General features: G+C 33.3%; 1 protein-coding gene across 1 annotated transcript; it reads left to right on the top strand.

Annotated features, from left to right (window-relative positions):
• Positions 1–2,877: 2,877 nt before the first annotated feature.
• On the top strand, positions 2,878–5,355 carry LOC112904470 (innexin shaking-B-like). Its single transcript, XM_025974566.1, has 3 exons — positions 2,878–2,950; positions 3,148–3,487; positions 5,221–5,355. The coding sequence occupies exons 1-3, from the start codon at positions 2,910–2,912 to the stop codon at positions 5,353–5,355; spliced, it is 516 nt and encodes a 171-aa protein (XP_025830351.1). The 5' UTR covers positions 2,878–2,909.
• Positions 5,356–15,621: the final 10,266 nt, after the last annotated feature.

Genomic DNA, 15,621 nt, shown 5'->3' on the forward strand with positions numbered 1-15,621 from the left:
CAGGTGGAATTGTCATAAAATATCTCTCTTGAGAATTGTAATCTAACTTCTAGTCAACTTTAAATATATCTCTATAAATACTAATGAAATTCCATTCTAAGGACTGATTCCTGTCCGTAGCAAGTGCACTGTCGCATGAATGAAATGAATTCTTTACCCGTTACTTCTGTAGCAGCATTCCTTCAACTTGAGAAGATCGACGAGGCCGCTTTTTTTATTCAATAGAGGAAACATAAACTGCCTCAACCTTGATTGGTTCACTACATACCATCGCAGATACAACGCTCATGTTGCAGACAATGGCTACCTTTAACGGATCACCTATGCGTGATGCGAATTTAACATCGCAAACTTGAAAGTTTCATTAAAAATAAACGGAATTCAATAGGTGGCGTTGAAAATAATAAAAACCAGCACACATTGCGAATATGAAAATGGTTCCTTTTACGGAAAATCATAACATGACACAAAAGTCTACTGATATCTTTCTGTTGATAATATTGACATCTGGAAATATAATCTGTAATCCATATACAGTGTCCAGTTTACATGTGTTTATCTTGTCTTCACTAATGCAGGTAAAAATGTCAGAATTGTCCCAGACAGGACCAGTTCTGACTTATAATTGGTAGACAAAACGTATTTTAAGAGGCTTCTTCCAGTCCCTTTATTCCGCTTATCATTAGCTTTTTGCGATAAGCAGAATACCATTCCCCTATTTGGTAAGGTAAAATTCACTTTACTTAGAATTATTTTCGATTACGGCTATTAAAATCATTGCAGAACCTTTAAAACTGATACTATATTATTTCACTTATTTACAAGTACTGTACTTTATACAGTAGTACGCGTTGAAGTTTAGTCTGAAATTCATCTCTTCCAATTAGGATTAAAAAAAAAATGAATGAATCATCTTGAGGGTACTTTTCATCATCTTTTTGGATCTTATCAAATATAAGTAGCTACAAGTTCATAAAATTTATCTTAGTTTCTTGAAGGGTATGCTGTATAAATATATACACATGTTTCGCAAACCGCAATCGTATTTTCTTAAAAAAGGAAACTATAGGTTACACTTACTAACTTATCTCTTCAAACAGAAATAATCGGACATAATAACAATATGCAATAGATTGTGATTATGAAAATAACATAGAGTATTTAGAGGAATTTTTGTAATGATATTTTTATGATGCTTCTTGGTGAAAGGTCAGCTGTTGGATTCTGGAGGATTCTATAGTACTCTAATGTTCCTATGGGCTTAGTACTTTTGTAAAACACATCGAAAAATAATAAATATGTGAATTAATTACTTATTAATTAAGCACCATTCTCTGGCACCCTCGTAAGTTACAAATCAGTAACACATGTAATGTTGAGAATAAACTACTCGAAAGTGCAGATTTTTTTAATTTCTTTAAACAGTAACCTTAGAATATTTCAAATAGAAACCAACTTTAACGAAATACTTTTTAAAAATAATACAGTTTTGCTTAATTTGAAAAGAAATTCCGTTCATCTGCACAGAGCTTTCTTATTCACCATTGTATGAAGTTCGTACCATTGTTTTGTTAGTAAAGTTGGTGGGCGAACTTGAAAGTTAGTTTATATAGTTAGATGTATATTTGTAGCTTATAGAGCTAGACTCGACGTCTCTATTGTTAATATAAATTGAAGCTTGGCAGTATTTTCCGTCCAGTATAAATAAAATTAAGGTCAACAGTTTTGAGCATGTGCCAAACTTTTGTTCATTCATAAAACCCATGAGAGCGTATTAAGCTCCGATAATTGATAATTCTATGATTGATAATTTTTATTGTGTGTTTTCTATGCTCTTGGCAGGCTTTTGTGCTGATTTGCGAAATTTATTAACAGAACAGAAACTCATATCCAAGCTTTAATTCCATAAAGTTAAACTACTTTGATTGTTTTTAAACACATTACTAAAATAAATTGCTAGTTATTTGCTATCTACAATTGTGGCTTCTCTTTTGTCTCAATAGTATACGTACGACAGTTTTCTTATTTTGTTGATTGGTAGGACTAAAGAAAAAACGAAACCATTATATTTTGTTACGATAAGTGTAGAAAGAAACTAACATTGAAACTAAAGAAACTAGCAAGAATTACTTAAATTCAGGTGACTACTTTTGTGCTCGTAATCGATTGTAATTTAGAAGTCCGACTGTGTACGGGTGCTAAATGTGGGGAATGATGAAAATGCCATGGATGGAAAAAAATAGAAATAAAAAGGTATAATAGCAAAATTAAGAAAACAAAGAACACTCACTAGCTTCGATTTGTTATTGTGTTTTCAAATTAGGTTTGCCTTATCTCGGCCAATTACTTTCGAAGATATACTAAAATTGATATGTTGAAAGAATCAATGAATTATACGTACTTCTTTCATTCATGGCATATTTTTATTTTTTTTGAAAATGGGTGTAATTTCTGCGCTAATGTAAAAAAGAAAGGATAAAATAATTTGTTACCTTATTTAAATCCCAACAATATTGCCACGTCTAGGTAATCCAACATTAGTGAAAAAACAAAAAAAAATGATTTATAGTGGATTGTCAAACTTTCGTAACAAAGAATGCAGTATCTAGAACATAATTGGAGGATTTTTAAAACAAGTGTAGCTCCTATATATAGCCGCCCAAAGTCGGAAGAAAATAGTTCTAATTCTTCTTACGGGGTCATAAAAAGTGCCAAATAAAAGCATGCAAGTATTAATAATAGTGGTATAATTAAAAAATAATTTGTTAAATAAGTCAGTAGCAGTGTTAAAGATATTTTGAATGAGGGATATTTAGTGTCAGGAGACAAATTGAAGAAGGAATTTTTGGAGAATTTCATTTCAGAACTTTCTGAAGNCGAATAGCTAGTTAGTGAGAGGTTTTTTTGCGATGTTGGTGTTGCTTCAATGCAAAAGTGGAAAGGGTTCCAAGTGAGTAAACCAAAATTACCACGTTCAAAGTGTATTGCATGCCATGTCCAAGCTGTTTGTGATGTAAAATTGTTCCGAGAAACCAAAACTGAAGTATGTCAAAAGCATTCCGATTAAAATTAATCAGCAGCATTATCCTGCATATCCCGTGGCATTTAGAGGGAACAAGGAGATCTCAATATGTTGGACATCTTTAGGGGCCTGAAGAATTTGATCAGGGTCAGCCATGTCCACATAGACAGCGTCGTATTCCGACTCCACTATTCGATCACTGTGATCATTCTGATCGCATTCAGTCTTATATTGACGACGAGACAGTACGTGGGCAATCCCATCGACTGCGTCCATACCAAGGACATACCGGAAGACGTCCTCAACACCTTCTGCTGGATCCACTCGACGTATACCGTGAGGGCGGCGTTTTACAAGAAAATTGGATTGGAAGTACCTTACCCCGGCGTGGAAACGGCAAAGGACGAAAAGGACAAGAAACTCTACAAATACTACCAGTGGGTCTGCTTCTGCCTTTTCTTTCAAGTAAGTAGGTCGACTGAACAATATATGTGTGTATGTATTTTTAAATTTCCTTTGAGTATCTGCCAGCTATTTTTTAATTGTGGCTCTTCTTAAGCTTTGTCAGTTATCGAATTACCTTGATACTGGGAAACTATATAAGAGACACTCTTTTTTAGTATAGTTTTGTTCCTGCAAATTGTGCTACAAAAGAATTTTGTAAGATGAATTTAACAGCGACTTTGGATCAGTTAAAATTACAATTTCATTTGTTGCTTTTACCTAGCAGTGCGAGAGTGGTTAATATTTCTGCTGCCTTTGAACCTCTATTCATCGATATACGGCACGTATTGTCTTTCATATTATAAAGAGCAAATAAGCTGGAACGTATGTCGCAAGCATGTTAAGTTCGTCATGACTTGTGATCACTCAGCTTGAGAACATGATAGTAAAAATTACTAACCTAAAATTCACAGGCGTAGCCTATATTGTATTTTATAAGGAAATGAGAACCTCAGTCAGTACCGATAATACTCAGGAACTGAAAATAGGTTTCTGTTTAGTATTACTGAATTCATATGTAGAGATTTGCATGATGACATTATTGGACATTGTAGAAGTGTAAGCGAATCTTTTATCGCCCAATTAATAACATTAGATAATTGTTAACTTGTGGTAAGTTTTTATGAATACAATGGGCAATGCTCGCCCACTTTCTAAAACAATCCATTTATATAGACCGTTTTTTTTTGTGTTTTTTAATCTGTAATTGGGTCACTACTTTTGGCCACTATGCCTATCAACTGTTTATGTGAAGTAAGTTCTCAAAACAGTAAGTACTGTGACATTACTGCTCTATTTTACTAACTTCTTTAAGGTACGAGGGTGGATTGATAAGTTTCCGGCCTAACCAAGAGATGACGCCACTAGGCCTACCTTGAGGTGACATTCTATAGTACCATCCTTGGATAGCTTGTAGCTATNAAAAAATAGAAATAAAAAGGTATAATAGCAAAATTAAGAAAACAAAGAACACTCACTAGCTTCGATTTGTTATTGTGTTTTCAAATTAGGTTTGCCTTATCTCGGCCAATTACTTTCGAAGATATACTAAAATTGATATGTTGAAAGAATCAATGAATTATACGTACTTCTTTCATTCATGGCATATTTTTATTTTTTTTGAAAATGGGTGTAATTTCTGCGCTAATGTAAAAAAGAAAGGATAAAATAATTTGTTACCTTATTTAAATCCCAACAATATTGCCACGTCTAGGTAATCCAACATTAGTGAAAAAACAAAAAAAAATGATTTATAGTGGATTGTCAAACTTTCGTAACAAAGAATGCAGTATCTAGAACATAATTGGAGGATTTTTAAAACAAGTGTAGCTCCTATATATAGCCGCCCAAAGTCGGAAGAAAATAGTTCTAATTCTTCTTACGGGGTCATAAAAAGTGCCAAATAAAAGCATGCAAGTATTAATAATAGTGGTATAATTAAAAAATAATTTGTTAAATAAGTCAGTAGCAGTGTTAAAGATATTTTGAATGAGGGATATTTAGTGTCAGGAGACAAATTGAAGAAGGAATTTTTGGAGAATTTCATTTCAGAACTTTCTGAAGGTCTGTCTCTACCGACAAAAACATCATCAAAGTATACACCACTGGATACCTTGCGAAAAAAAGAAGAACTATTTATTCACCATTATATTATTCGTTTAGAAATTATGTAACGCAATAAACATCTACAACAGGTACATCGGGTGCAACGAAAAGCCGTAACCAACGAAGTAACGGCGCTCCTCAACAATTTGAGTCCGATGTGGAACGCCAATAAACTTATCTTACTCCTCTGCCCCTCAAGAGTTCACAGATCAACTGACAACTAGAGAATTCAATATATTGGATTTATGCAAGAGTTACTCATCTAAATAAAGAGTGTCCCTCTTAACAAACACGATCTTTCGGCAGAGGAAAACAGTCGTCGATAAACTAAAATAAGAGAATTTTATGGAGCATGAATTAGCTTACTCTGACGTTGTCATCATCTCAAGACTACATGGCACCCATTTATTAGTCATCCAACATTAATGGTCGATTTGGCGTAATATCGGAATGTCGAATTCGTTCTTTGGCAAAGAGGCTGATCTTCACTTACAGTATGCATTTCACCAATCTATCGAAAACACAACGTACAAAATAGAATTTGAAAAGCGATCTTATATAGTAGTGTATTGGTGGCTAGCAAAGTTGATGATGGCATTATTGGATTGAACCTGCGCCTAGAATACCTTAAATATCAACACTACAATGCGCATCGATGAACACGAAATAGTAATCTCAAATACAATGACTATGCATGCCATCTACAACATAACCGAAGAGGAACATTGGGTACTACGGAGGCACTCCGAGGGCATTGCCATAGTCAGAATAGCGTCGAATTCAGCGGATTAATGGGAATAGTTAAATCGGACTATCCAAACTTGAGACATAAAGTAATATTGGTGAGACATATGCGCGCAAGAAGTGGAGCAACATCGATACCTGTCAGAATAGCCAATTTGAAAGACTTCGAGCAAAATATTTGCAAGAGGCACAGAGTTGGGAGTGTGTGAGCCAGTAACTGAAATTCACCTCTGTGACTGGGAGAAAGAATATTAGACAAAAGTTACAACACTTCCTGTAGCTTTAACAGTTCTGGGCTGTTTTCAGTATGTCTTCGCACTCTCAGATCATGATTTCGGTAGAACCAAATTAACATACCATTGCATTAACACCGGTATAGCAAGGGCTATTAAACGAACATTATTTCCTGGAACGACGCAGGAGGGAGTGAATAGCCTTATCAAACATATGCATAAACAAGTGTGGGCTTCCAATATAGTGGTAGTAGATTTTTAAGTAAATTTGCTACCTTTTTACGACGATACTACAGATAAGTTGTAGTGTTGTATGTATGCAGGACTATTCAGACGAACTTAAGTGGTCCTACATGAGTCAACCGCAATTTTCTTTGACTACACTATTCGTATTTTGCGAAGGTTTGTGATCAGCATTGACGTGCTATCAGGCGAATAACTAAATTTTTGCAATATTCTCAGCCAAAGATCGTAGCAGCAGTATCGGAGTTGGATATTAGGTACCTTTCATAGCCGTCACCGTTTTAGGTTACAAGTGTTTGGTTTAAGTACAAAATATGTTTGTTCAGACAAAATAGACCAGACACTAAGTCTGGAAAAAAAAGAAGTTAAGAAGCCAAAGAAATAAGGTGAGCCTGAGAAAAACTTTGGTGCTTTATTCCTACCATCCACTAATGCTAGTGGGCGGGCAGCCCCTCCTGACTACGCTGGAGAGCAGTGCGAAAGGTCCTCTTCAACCTCCTTTTAGCAATCGAAATGATGAAAAGTGAAAGATCATCTGTGAAACAAATTATTATTACTACTGTCTAAGTGATCCAAGCAGGCAACGGAAAAACTTAGGCTAAGGAAGACAGACCTGGAATCTAACCTGCTCGGTACTGAACTTGTATTTGCTGTGAGTACTTATTCGTGGTTGACTAAAGGATGATGGCTATTCTGTAGCGTGTGATGGTTGAACTCCTTATATAATACTTGTGTTGGAGTTGATGAGCACGACAATTATGTGCATACTTGTGAACGCTGCCAAACTGATTAAAATATATGCTCTTTTTACCCCGTGTCATTTCCCATTAAGCCCCGACTACGTAGCAAAACGGGAAATTTGAGTTTCTGACTGTTGTTCCTCATTATCAGAAAATTAAGTGATTTAGCTTGTCAAAAATTTAGAATATCTAAAGTTGATGTATAATGTTGCTATTTGAGTAAAGTTATTCTATTAAACAGTTTAATTTTTTATATGATTGTTTTCTTAAGTATCCTATTTTGTCGCGGTCTTCATGTTTCAAAATTTTAAAAGTCATGAAACTTGAGGTGTAGGTCTACAACCTCCAATAAAGCAACTGCGTGTTCGGAGATTACATATAAAATTAAGTTTTATTAAAAAAAATACATTAAGGTGGGCTACATTGCTACAACAGATCCACATTATTGTTATGTTTCAAAAATTTAATATGTTTACGTTTATGTTTGTAGCTTCAAATATACCACTTAACTGAATTACTGGCAGTGTCGGTAGTTCATTTAAATTATTATAATTAGTACACTGAATGAAGGTAAAAATGAATTATTACCTCCGATTTCGGTATTAATTATTAAAGAGCTAATAAATTGCCTGGAGAGGTCAACCGTCGTTTTGACGAAAGCTAGCAATAGCAATAACATCAAATATATTTTTTTACCCAGAGCATCATGTACAATTTATATAATTTATAATTGGGTAAGAAGTATTATTCATACTCTGAATTACTGATTTCTTGTTTACACTGCCTCTATTGTATTTATCTTAAAGCGATATTGACTACTTTGACTTCTAACATATAAGAAATAAAACTTTAGGGGTTGTTCAACATTCTATTACTCAATCAAATGGTGCGGGGGTTTATTTAATTGCTTCTTCGAAGTAGCTCTTAAATCAAAAAGTTAGAGTAATATATGTATACCAATCCTACATCGTTGAATCCCAAACTGTCTTCCGCAAATTTCAATAAAGTTAAATTGAAGAATGTGTGTGTCAGTTACAGTTACTAATAAAGTATAGAGTCGTAAACGAAATATTTTATTTAAAAAAATGTTTAACATTTCTAATTTTATAAAGTATGCGCTGTTTATTGTTTTAGTTTTACCATTATTCATGTTTGATTTCCACTGTTTATACAAAATATTGTATGTAACATTTTTAAGTACGATGTCATGAAAAGCATTTATAAAAATAGGAAACATTTTTGCTTACTGCATAGCCTCCAAAATAAATTGAATCTCTCTGACCTGTTAGTACATTCTAATTTCGTTATAATAAATGACTTTTAGTCAACAAAGGCTTAATATTGAAAATACTACTGCATCTAATTATAAGTACTTTGGATGTAAACGAAATATTTAAATGATTTAGACTACTCCTTGTGCTATAACATTTCAGAACTATGCGAAACGATTTCTCATAGAAACACAGCTGTTCCTTTTAATGTGTACAAACAAAACATCTTAACCTCAATATTCAATTCTTTTAATAGCTTTTTAAAGTTCTATGTTTAGCAGAGTATAGCTGTATTATACGTGGCTTATTCTTTAAATCGTTTACGCCGATAAAATTCAAGTATTAGTATAATCATAGGAAAACATTGCGAAGTGTCAGAACTTATTTATATTCACCATAAGGTACTACTAAATTGAGAAACATGCTGTTCGACTTAAATTTCAGGGTTTAACACATCATTAAGTTTTAATTAAACGAGTCAACTTAACATATATCTTAGCGCTTAGCGACATTAATAGGGAAGTCTAAAACCTTGCTGATTTTGTTTTCGTGTATACATACATGAAACCTTTTTTGCATTTCTTGTTTGACACGTGCTACTTTGTTTACACGTTTAATAAACTGGGTTAAACTGTCAGTTTCGATAACACACATGATTAAATTTGATAGTTTCGTTCATAAAACAAAGTCTATATTCGATAATAATAAGAACGTTTTTGGGTATGTAAATATTTAAATAGCAACATGACATTTTTCGGTATACATACATTGTAGGTTTTATGTAATAAATATTTTAACTAAAATGATTTAGTAATGGTGAAGCAAAGGTAATTACTATTGTTATTATTACTTTAATAATAAGAAAAGAGAGCATATTATTGTATAAGAAATAAACCAATTATTTATAAACGTTTAACAGTTCAGTATGAGGTTCAATAAAATAATAAGCAAAAGTAATAAAAATTGTTGTTAGCCTTATCACATTTTATGTTACAAGCCTTACTAGATCTTAGCAAAAATTAAAAACTTAATTTAATAATTAGAAATTTGAAATATTGACTATTAGCTTCTCATGGGCTGGGATTTTTATTCAAAAATAGTCTTAACGAACCCAACGGAAAATGTGTCTTTAGAATAGAAAAAATTGCACCACACATATTATTATGTCTGTCTGTCATTAAAACTAAGAGAATTTCATTTTAGATAACCCTTCAAGCTCTGGGTACATGAATGTTCCGGAATTATTTACATTCTTTAATCAGCAGTTAAAATAAAAAACAGGGACCCTTACATGGAAGAGTATCTTACGATACCAAGGTTTAATAACGTTTTGCTACCAAATTTGGTTAGTAAGATTATTGCAAACGAATGAATAGGATGAATTTCAAAGTTATGAGAGAAAAAGTACCTATCTAAGAACGAAATCAACAAGGATTATTAAGATGAAATCTGATTTCAATTTTTAACGGTTTATTCAGTTTCCTTTAACTTCCCAGAATAGATATGTATAAATTATCCTAAAGAGTGATAAGATTAATATCTTTGCCGAGAATAAGAAAAATGAAATCTACATAATGTTATTATCAGAATTATTCTCGACACATTACTGGGTAAAGACCACAATGCATGAATAACTTTCATACGCGATGGGTCGTGTCAAAAATACCTGTATTATTTGAGTTTCTATTGTTATGGACTAAAACATTAATTACAAGCGACTTGTATTCTAAATTATTCTTTTCTCGATACTTGTTTTTAGTCGAGCGTAGGTTTTTCGAAGTAAACTTGTTGCTCAATTCTATTCTAAGAAAATCGAAAAGCTACATTATTCGCATGGCGTGTAACGTTAGGTGAATAAATAAAGTACAATATTCAGTTTTCATATTTGAAATACCACGCTGAGTTGTACAAAGTTCATGGATCTCACCATTTCGTAATCAAGGCTCAGAATTTGTATTAGATTAATAGCAACGTTATAAAAGCATGCATTTATTTATCATCAGTAGAAAACCAAAGTTCTAGAAGCGCTTCAGATAATGGATATATGGATGACAACCGCATGGGCGCATACAAAATTGATTCGGATGGTATCAGAACTTCCATAGTAATGATTTTGCATGAAATTATGTTTGCATGTTCGAGACGTGGTTACAGAAAAATTATGTTGCATAATAAAATATTGCTTTCTTTCTACTATTCTTTTTAACCCTTTTCACACTTCAAGGCTTACGGAAGTCCTTATTACTTCTTACACAAATCAACAATAACCGACTTCTTCGGCCTTCAAAGTTTCAATCCCTAAGTCGTAAGTAAGTATAGAGAATTTGTTTGGGAAGTGTGCCAAGCAATTTGTAAAAAAACACAAAGATTGGAAAATTTGATGAAACAGCAAAACTTTAACAGCCTACAAAACACTTTATTACGACTTTATTGTTTCTATAGAGGCAAGTAAAGATTAATGATAAAGACGAAACAGGGCTTTTGAAATGTGGAAATTGCTGCAAATATTCCAATGAGGACTATTTACGACACAATTAAGATTACAATACGTGGTTGTAATAGAATGGATTTTGATGGTTTCTCAACATTTATATAAAACATCTCGACAACAGACGTTTCGGCCATTTTTAAAAAAAGTACATAATATCTCCATTTGAAACAAGTATTTTGAAACCACCAAGTATTTCTCCATTGGAATCTATTTTAAAGATGGAAAATAACCACAGTTTTCTTTTATTTATATTTACTGTGAATTTTACAATTATCTAGACTTTCAAAATATTTTAATCAAACTATGTTTCAATGAGACCACTAATAGGTATACAACATGCATTGTCCAAAAATCAGGTTTCTAATAAATTACTAATAATTCGTATTACCGAAAGAGTCTAGGATTTGGCATAGAAGACCATTTGATGTAAATGAGGTATGCTGTTAAGCTAAGCAATAGTAGAAGTAGAGTAATTATTTGACGAATTGTGTAATGTATATACAGACCTTAAAGGTTGAAACCAGTCTAATATGGAAAAAAAGGAGGAAAACTTTCAAATAAAAGTTGTATTAAATCGTAGTCTATACATGTCATTATTTTCTCCGTTTAAGAGCTACTTAGTTGTTTGAAATGAAACCTTTTAATTTATTGCATTTGTAGATGTTTGATGTGTTNTTAATAGACTGCTTTTCTTAATTGCACTTTATTTACACTATTTACACTTTATTTCTTGAATTTGATATATAAATTGAATTGAATATAAATTGATTGATTGAAGTCGAATTGTAATTGTTGTATAGTTTGATTTTGTTTGAATTTGGTTTTAACTTGTAATAGAATGAATAATAATAATGAATTAATATAAGTGGATAATAATGAATTGAATATAGTGATTATAATGAAATTTGAACTGTGGTCCGAGACTTAAATAGTCTGCACAAATAGGACACGCCTTTAAGTAAACAGACCCCTTGGTCAACGCTACTATTGTTGCTATGCACCCTTCAGGTACCCAGAGAAAGTCCGGCGTGACGTAGTTGGGAACTCGGACTTTCCCAACATTTGGTACCTACCTGAAGGGTGTAATAAAGAGGCCCAAAGCTGTTTGTAACATAATTTGAAGTTACGCAGAAATTATACGATACATTAGATGATATACAGTTATATACAAAAAAATACAAACTAAAATAACTATAAAAAAGAATATACAAATATACAAATATCGAAACTCATCGACACCGAGCAGTAGATTCATTTAATATTTAGGAATCACTTTTATAACTATATTCTAACTATTGAACTCTTATTCAAAGTGGAACTAACCTTGTAAAAAGGATATATCACTTGTTTACATTTTCGTTACTTAAGTAGTATGCGCAACATCTACACTAGTGTTCCCACTGAAGTATATTCTACCTGAATTAGGCATTACTTTTACTACAATACTTTTCATAGTTTGCTTGTTCGCTGATCTTTTATGGGGATTTGTTGCTTGCTAAGTTTTCTTCCTGTCACTTTCGCTAGGATAAAAAATGGTCTCATGGATGTGTGCTTCATTCTGCGGTGAAGCTTTGGATTTTTTGCCAGAAACCAGTACAAATTGATTTCCCTCACTCTGTGGCTACCTCACTTGCTGCGATTATTTCTTTTTCAGTTGTTGAGGTTGCCACAACTATATATTGTCGGGTTAAACAAGAAACTTCCCCACCTGAAGACTTACGATGACTCAAGAAGTTGAACATCCCATTCTTGTGCACCCTTTGAAATCTGCATCTAAATTTTACTTCTATGACAAAAACCATATAATGTCAAATGCATCTTCTGATTTGCTGCGTTGCTAAAGATTTATCGAATTTTTTATATCATTGCTGCTAAATCAGAGGATTCGTCATAGTCATTGACGTGATACTGACTGAACCCTTTGACAACCAACCTTCCTTATACTAATCGACACTACCGTCACGATCTTTCTTGAGTCGGAGAACCCACTCGTATTGCAATATACAAGTTTTATTTTCTTTCACGGAAGCAATAAACGATCCACGACTTTCTTCCACCTAGTCCTCACTTTTTAAGGTATTTTATATAGTGTCGGTGATCACCCTCTTCCATGTACAGTGCGCCAGCTTGAGATGCGTATTTCTTTTATTTGACTGGGCAAAATCATCCACGTATAGTCCCTGGGTTTTCAGGAAAATATTGTTCTACTGAGCCAGGTGGTTGCGTATTGTGTGAGAAATAAATAACATGAAATAGAATATTTCCGAATTTATTTCCGTTACAATTGTATTAAAAAAAAAATTGAAATGAAAATAAGTAAACTTAAAAAAATAACAGGAGACGGATCCGATCTGACCTCGTTTCATATCCAAAGGAAAATGTTGTACAAACATTTTTACAAATTCACATTGCGTTATTTACAATGATGATACATACCATGGATCAGATAACTCTCAAAAAGTAATCCGGTCTAGATTTGGTAAATTCCAAACTACATTTTCTTGACTGCTACTACTACCTACTTTTCTCTTATTTCTCAAAATTTTTCTCTTTATTAGTTTTTTTCCTACCGTATTTGCTCATATTCGAATACTCCTTTTTTTCCCAACGTTGAGCGCCAATTTATGTAGTGCCTCGGCCTAAGAGGCTTATTTATTTTATTTGACTGGACAGAAGAATCCACGTATAATCTCAGAGTTCTCACGAAAATATTATTATGCTGAACCAGGTAGTGGAGTATTGCGTGAGAAATAAAGAACATAAAATGGGATATTTTCAAATTTATTTCGGTTACAATTGTATAAAAAAATACAACGTGTAATTATACAACACGCTACTGAAGGGAAACTTCTTCAAACACACAAACATACCGAGATAGGGATTAAGGAATTAGTTTAATAGTATTATTTGTACACTTTGAATTTAAATTTTACACTATATATGCCGGAGTTGCCTGTAACGAACGTTGCATTGAAGAGCGCTCACGGCTCAAGCGATCTCCATTACAAACTCGACTACGTGGTCGAGTAGAGGGGGGACATGCGTTGCATAATTTCTTTACTCGCATGAAACGAACTTACCCTACCGTACGTAAAGAAGTTTCATTTCAAAAACTCAAATGAAAATAACTATACTTAACAAAACAACAGGGGGAAGGGGCTTTTCCTATTTTAGAAAGCACCCACGGGTGTCCTGCCTCTCAGAACCATCTCCCTCAATAGAAAAGTCTCTGTTTCAGTAAACCATAGCAGACGTCTATGTATTCCTATAGATAACTCTCCTTACTGTAACGATATGATCCTAAGCAATGTAATAAAAGCACTTGTTGGCTAAGGTATGGGGAGAAACATGACCTAACATTAATCTAACCTATTCTTATTTAACCTATTCTAACCATAATTTAATTAAATGAAATCTATTTTCTTAGGTTTTCCCATTAACGCATTTTGGTGTAGGTGCAAAACCTTACCCATTGTTATCCTAAACTCATGACCTATCAATGGTGTGACACGCGTCTTCGGTTGATTGCTCCAGATGCTGGCCAGCTGCCATAGACTTCTTAATTTCGCTACATAGCGAAGGTTTGAATCATCCTCTCCAATAACTCAACTGAACGCGAAAATTGAACAACTGATTTTTATCGTTAGATAACGCTTTACAGTTCGACATACTCTTACGCTTCATACGCAAAATTTGTGTTTCATTCAGATTCAGATTCAGTTCAGATTTCACCCTCTGTAGCTGTAGCTAACTCAGGTTTCACTAATCTCTCCTCGATGATATCCATAGCACCTTTGTGGTTATCCAACGAGCATTTTCCTCTTCTGAATACTGTTGTCTAGTGGAATTGCGGAATAATTTAAAATTACTTCATTTTTAGTTATTAGCACATAAAATTTTATCAAACTTTTATTAAATTAAAAATGGAAGCTACTACAGCCTCACTTATCTCAGCAACATAAATGCCGCCACTCTGCTCATAGTTATACGATTAAATTTTCAAAGCTCTTGCATTATATTACCACCAAATTAGTTAACCTGTTTTAGCAGCTAGATGTTTTGTGTGTTCGTTAGCTCCCTCGTCGAAATGATAAGATCGGAAGAGTTCATTGTAAACATTGTATTGACATGATTCATGCGAGATATCCTTTAATCCACTCGAGCAACTCGTGCGATTCATTTATACTACTGAGATCCGTCAAATGGGAGGAGCCTAAAAACATGGCGCCGATTAGGGAAAATTTATCGTACTTCCTATAGTGTACCGTGCAATTTCCAAGTTTTTAAATTACGATAAAATGATAAGTATTGACACAATATGTGAATGGGCTGACACAAAGCCTCGGAAAGGAAATTTCGTTGAAGGTGAGCGTGTTTTTAATGCCAATTACATTATAAAATTCGGAAAAAACAAATCCGGAAGGTCGCCTTCAAATTCGGTCAAGTTTACTGCATACTTTTTACAAACTTCGGATTTAAAAAGTGATTCACGTTGAGGTGATTCTGGGTGATTTAAGCAATATCATATCAATGACTTGCACGTGCTGAACCGATTTAAGAGAACGTTGCAAACACATTATTGCAACTTTGTTATATTGCATTAGAATTGTGTTAAATCAATTACACAGTAATAAATAATTTCTCACTTTATAATTTTAGTATGATTCTAGTTTTAAATATTAAGGTTATGGCTGATGGTAAATACTTGCTGAAATATAATCATGTGCATTAAAATGACGTGAACAAATTTTTATTCCGGAATTCACTT

This window comes from Agrilus planipennis, unplaced genomic scaffold, assembly GCF_000699045.2.
Source record: "Agrilus planipennis isolate EAB-ADULT unplaced genomic scaffold, Apla_2.0 scaffold230, whole genome shotgun sequence".
NCBI lineage: Eukaryota > Metazoa > Arthropoda > Insecta > Coleoptera > Buprestidae > Agrilus > Agrilus planipennis.

Bases quoted from the DNA above. Each gene is read 5' to 3' on its own strand.
- LOC112904470 (XM_025974566.1), top strand. From the start codon at position 2,910: ATGTTGGTGTTGCTTCAATGCAAAAGTGGAAAGGGTTCCAA. The intron at 2,951-3,147 runs GTGAGTAAACCA...GGACATCTTTAG, and splicing joins AAAAGTGGAAAGGGTTCCAA to GGGCCTGAAGAATTTGATCA. The intron at 3,488-5,220 runs GTAAGTAGGTCG...CATCTACAACAG, and splicing joins GCTTCTGCCTTTTCTTTCAA to GTACATCGGGTGCAACGAAA.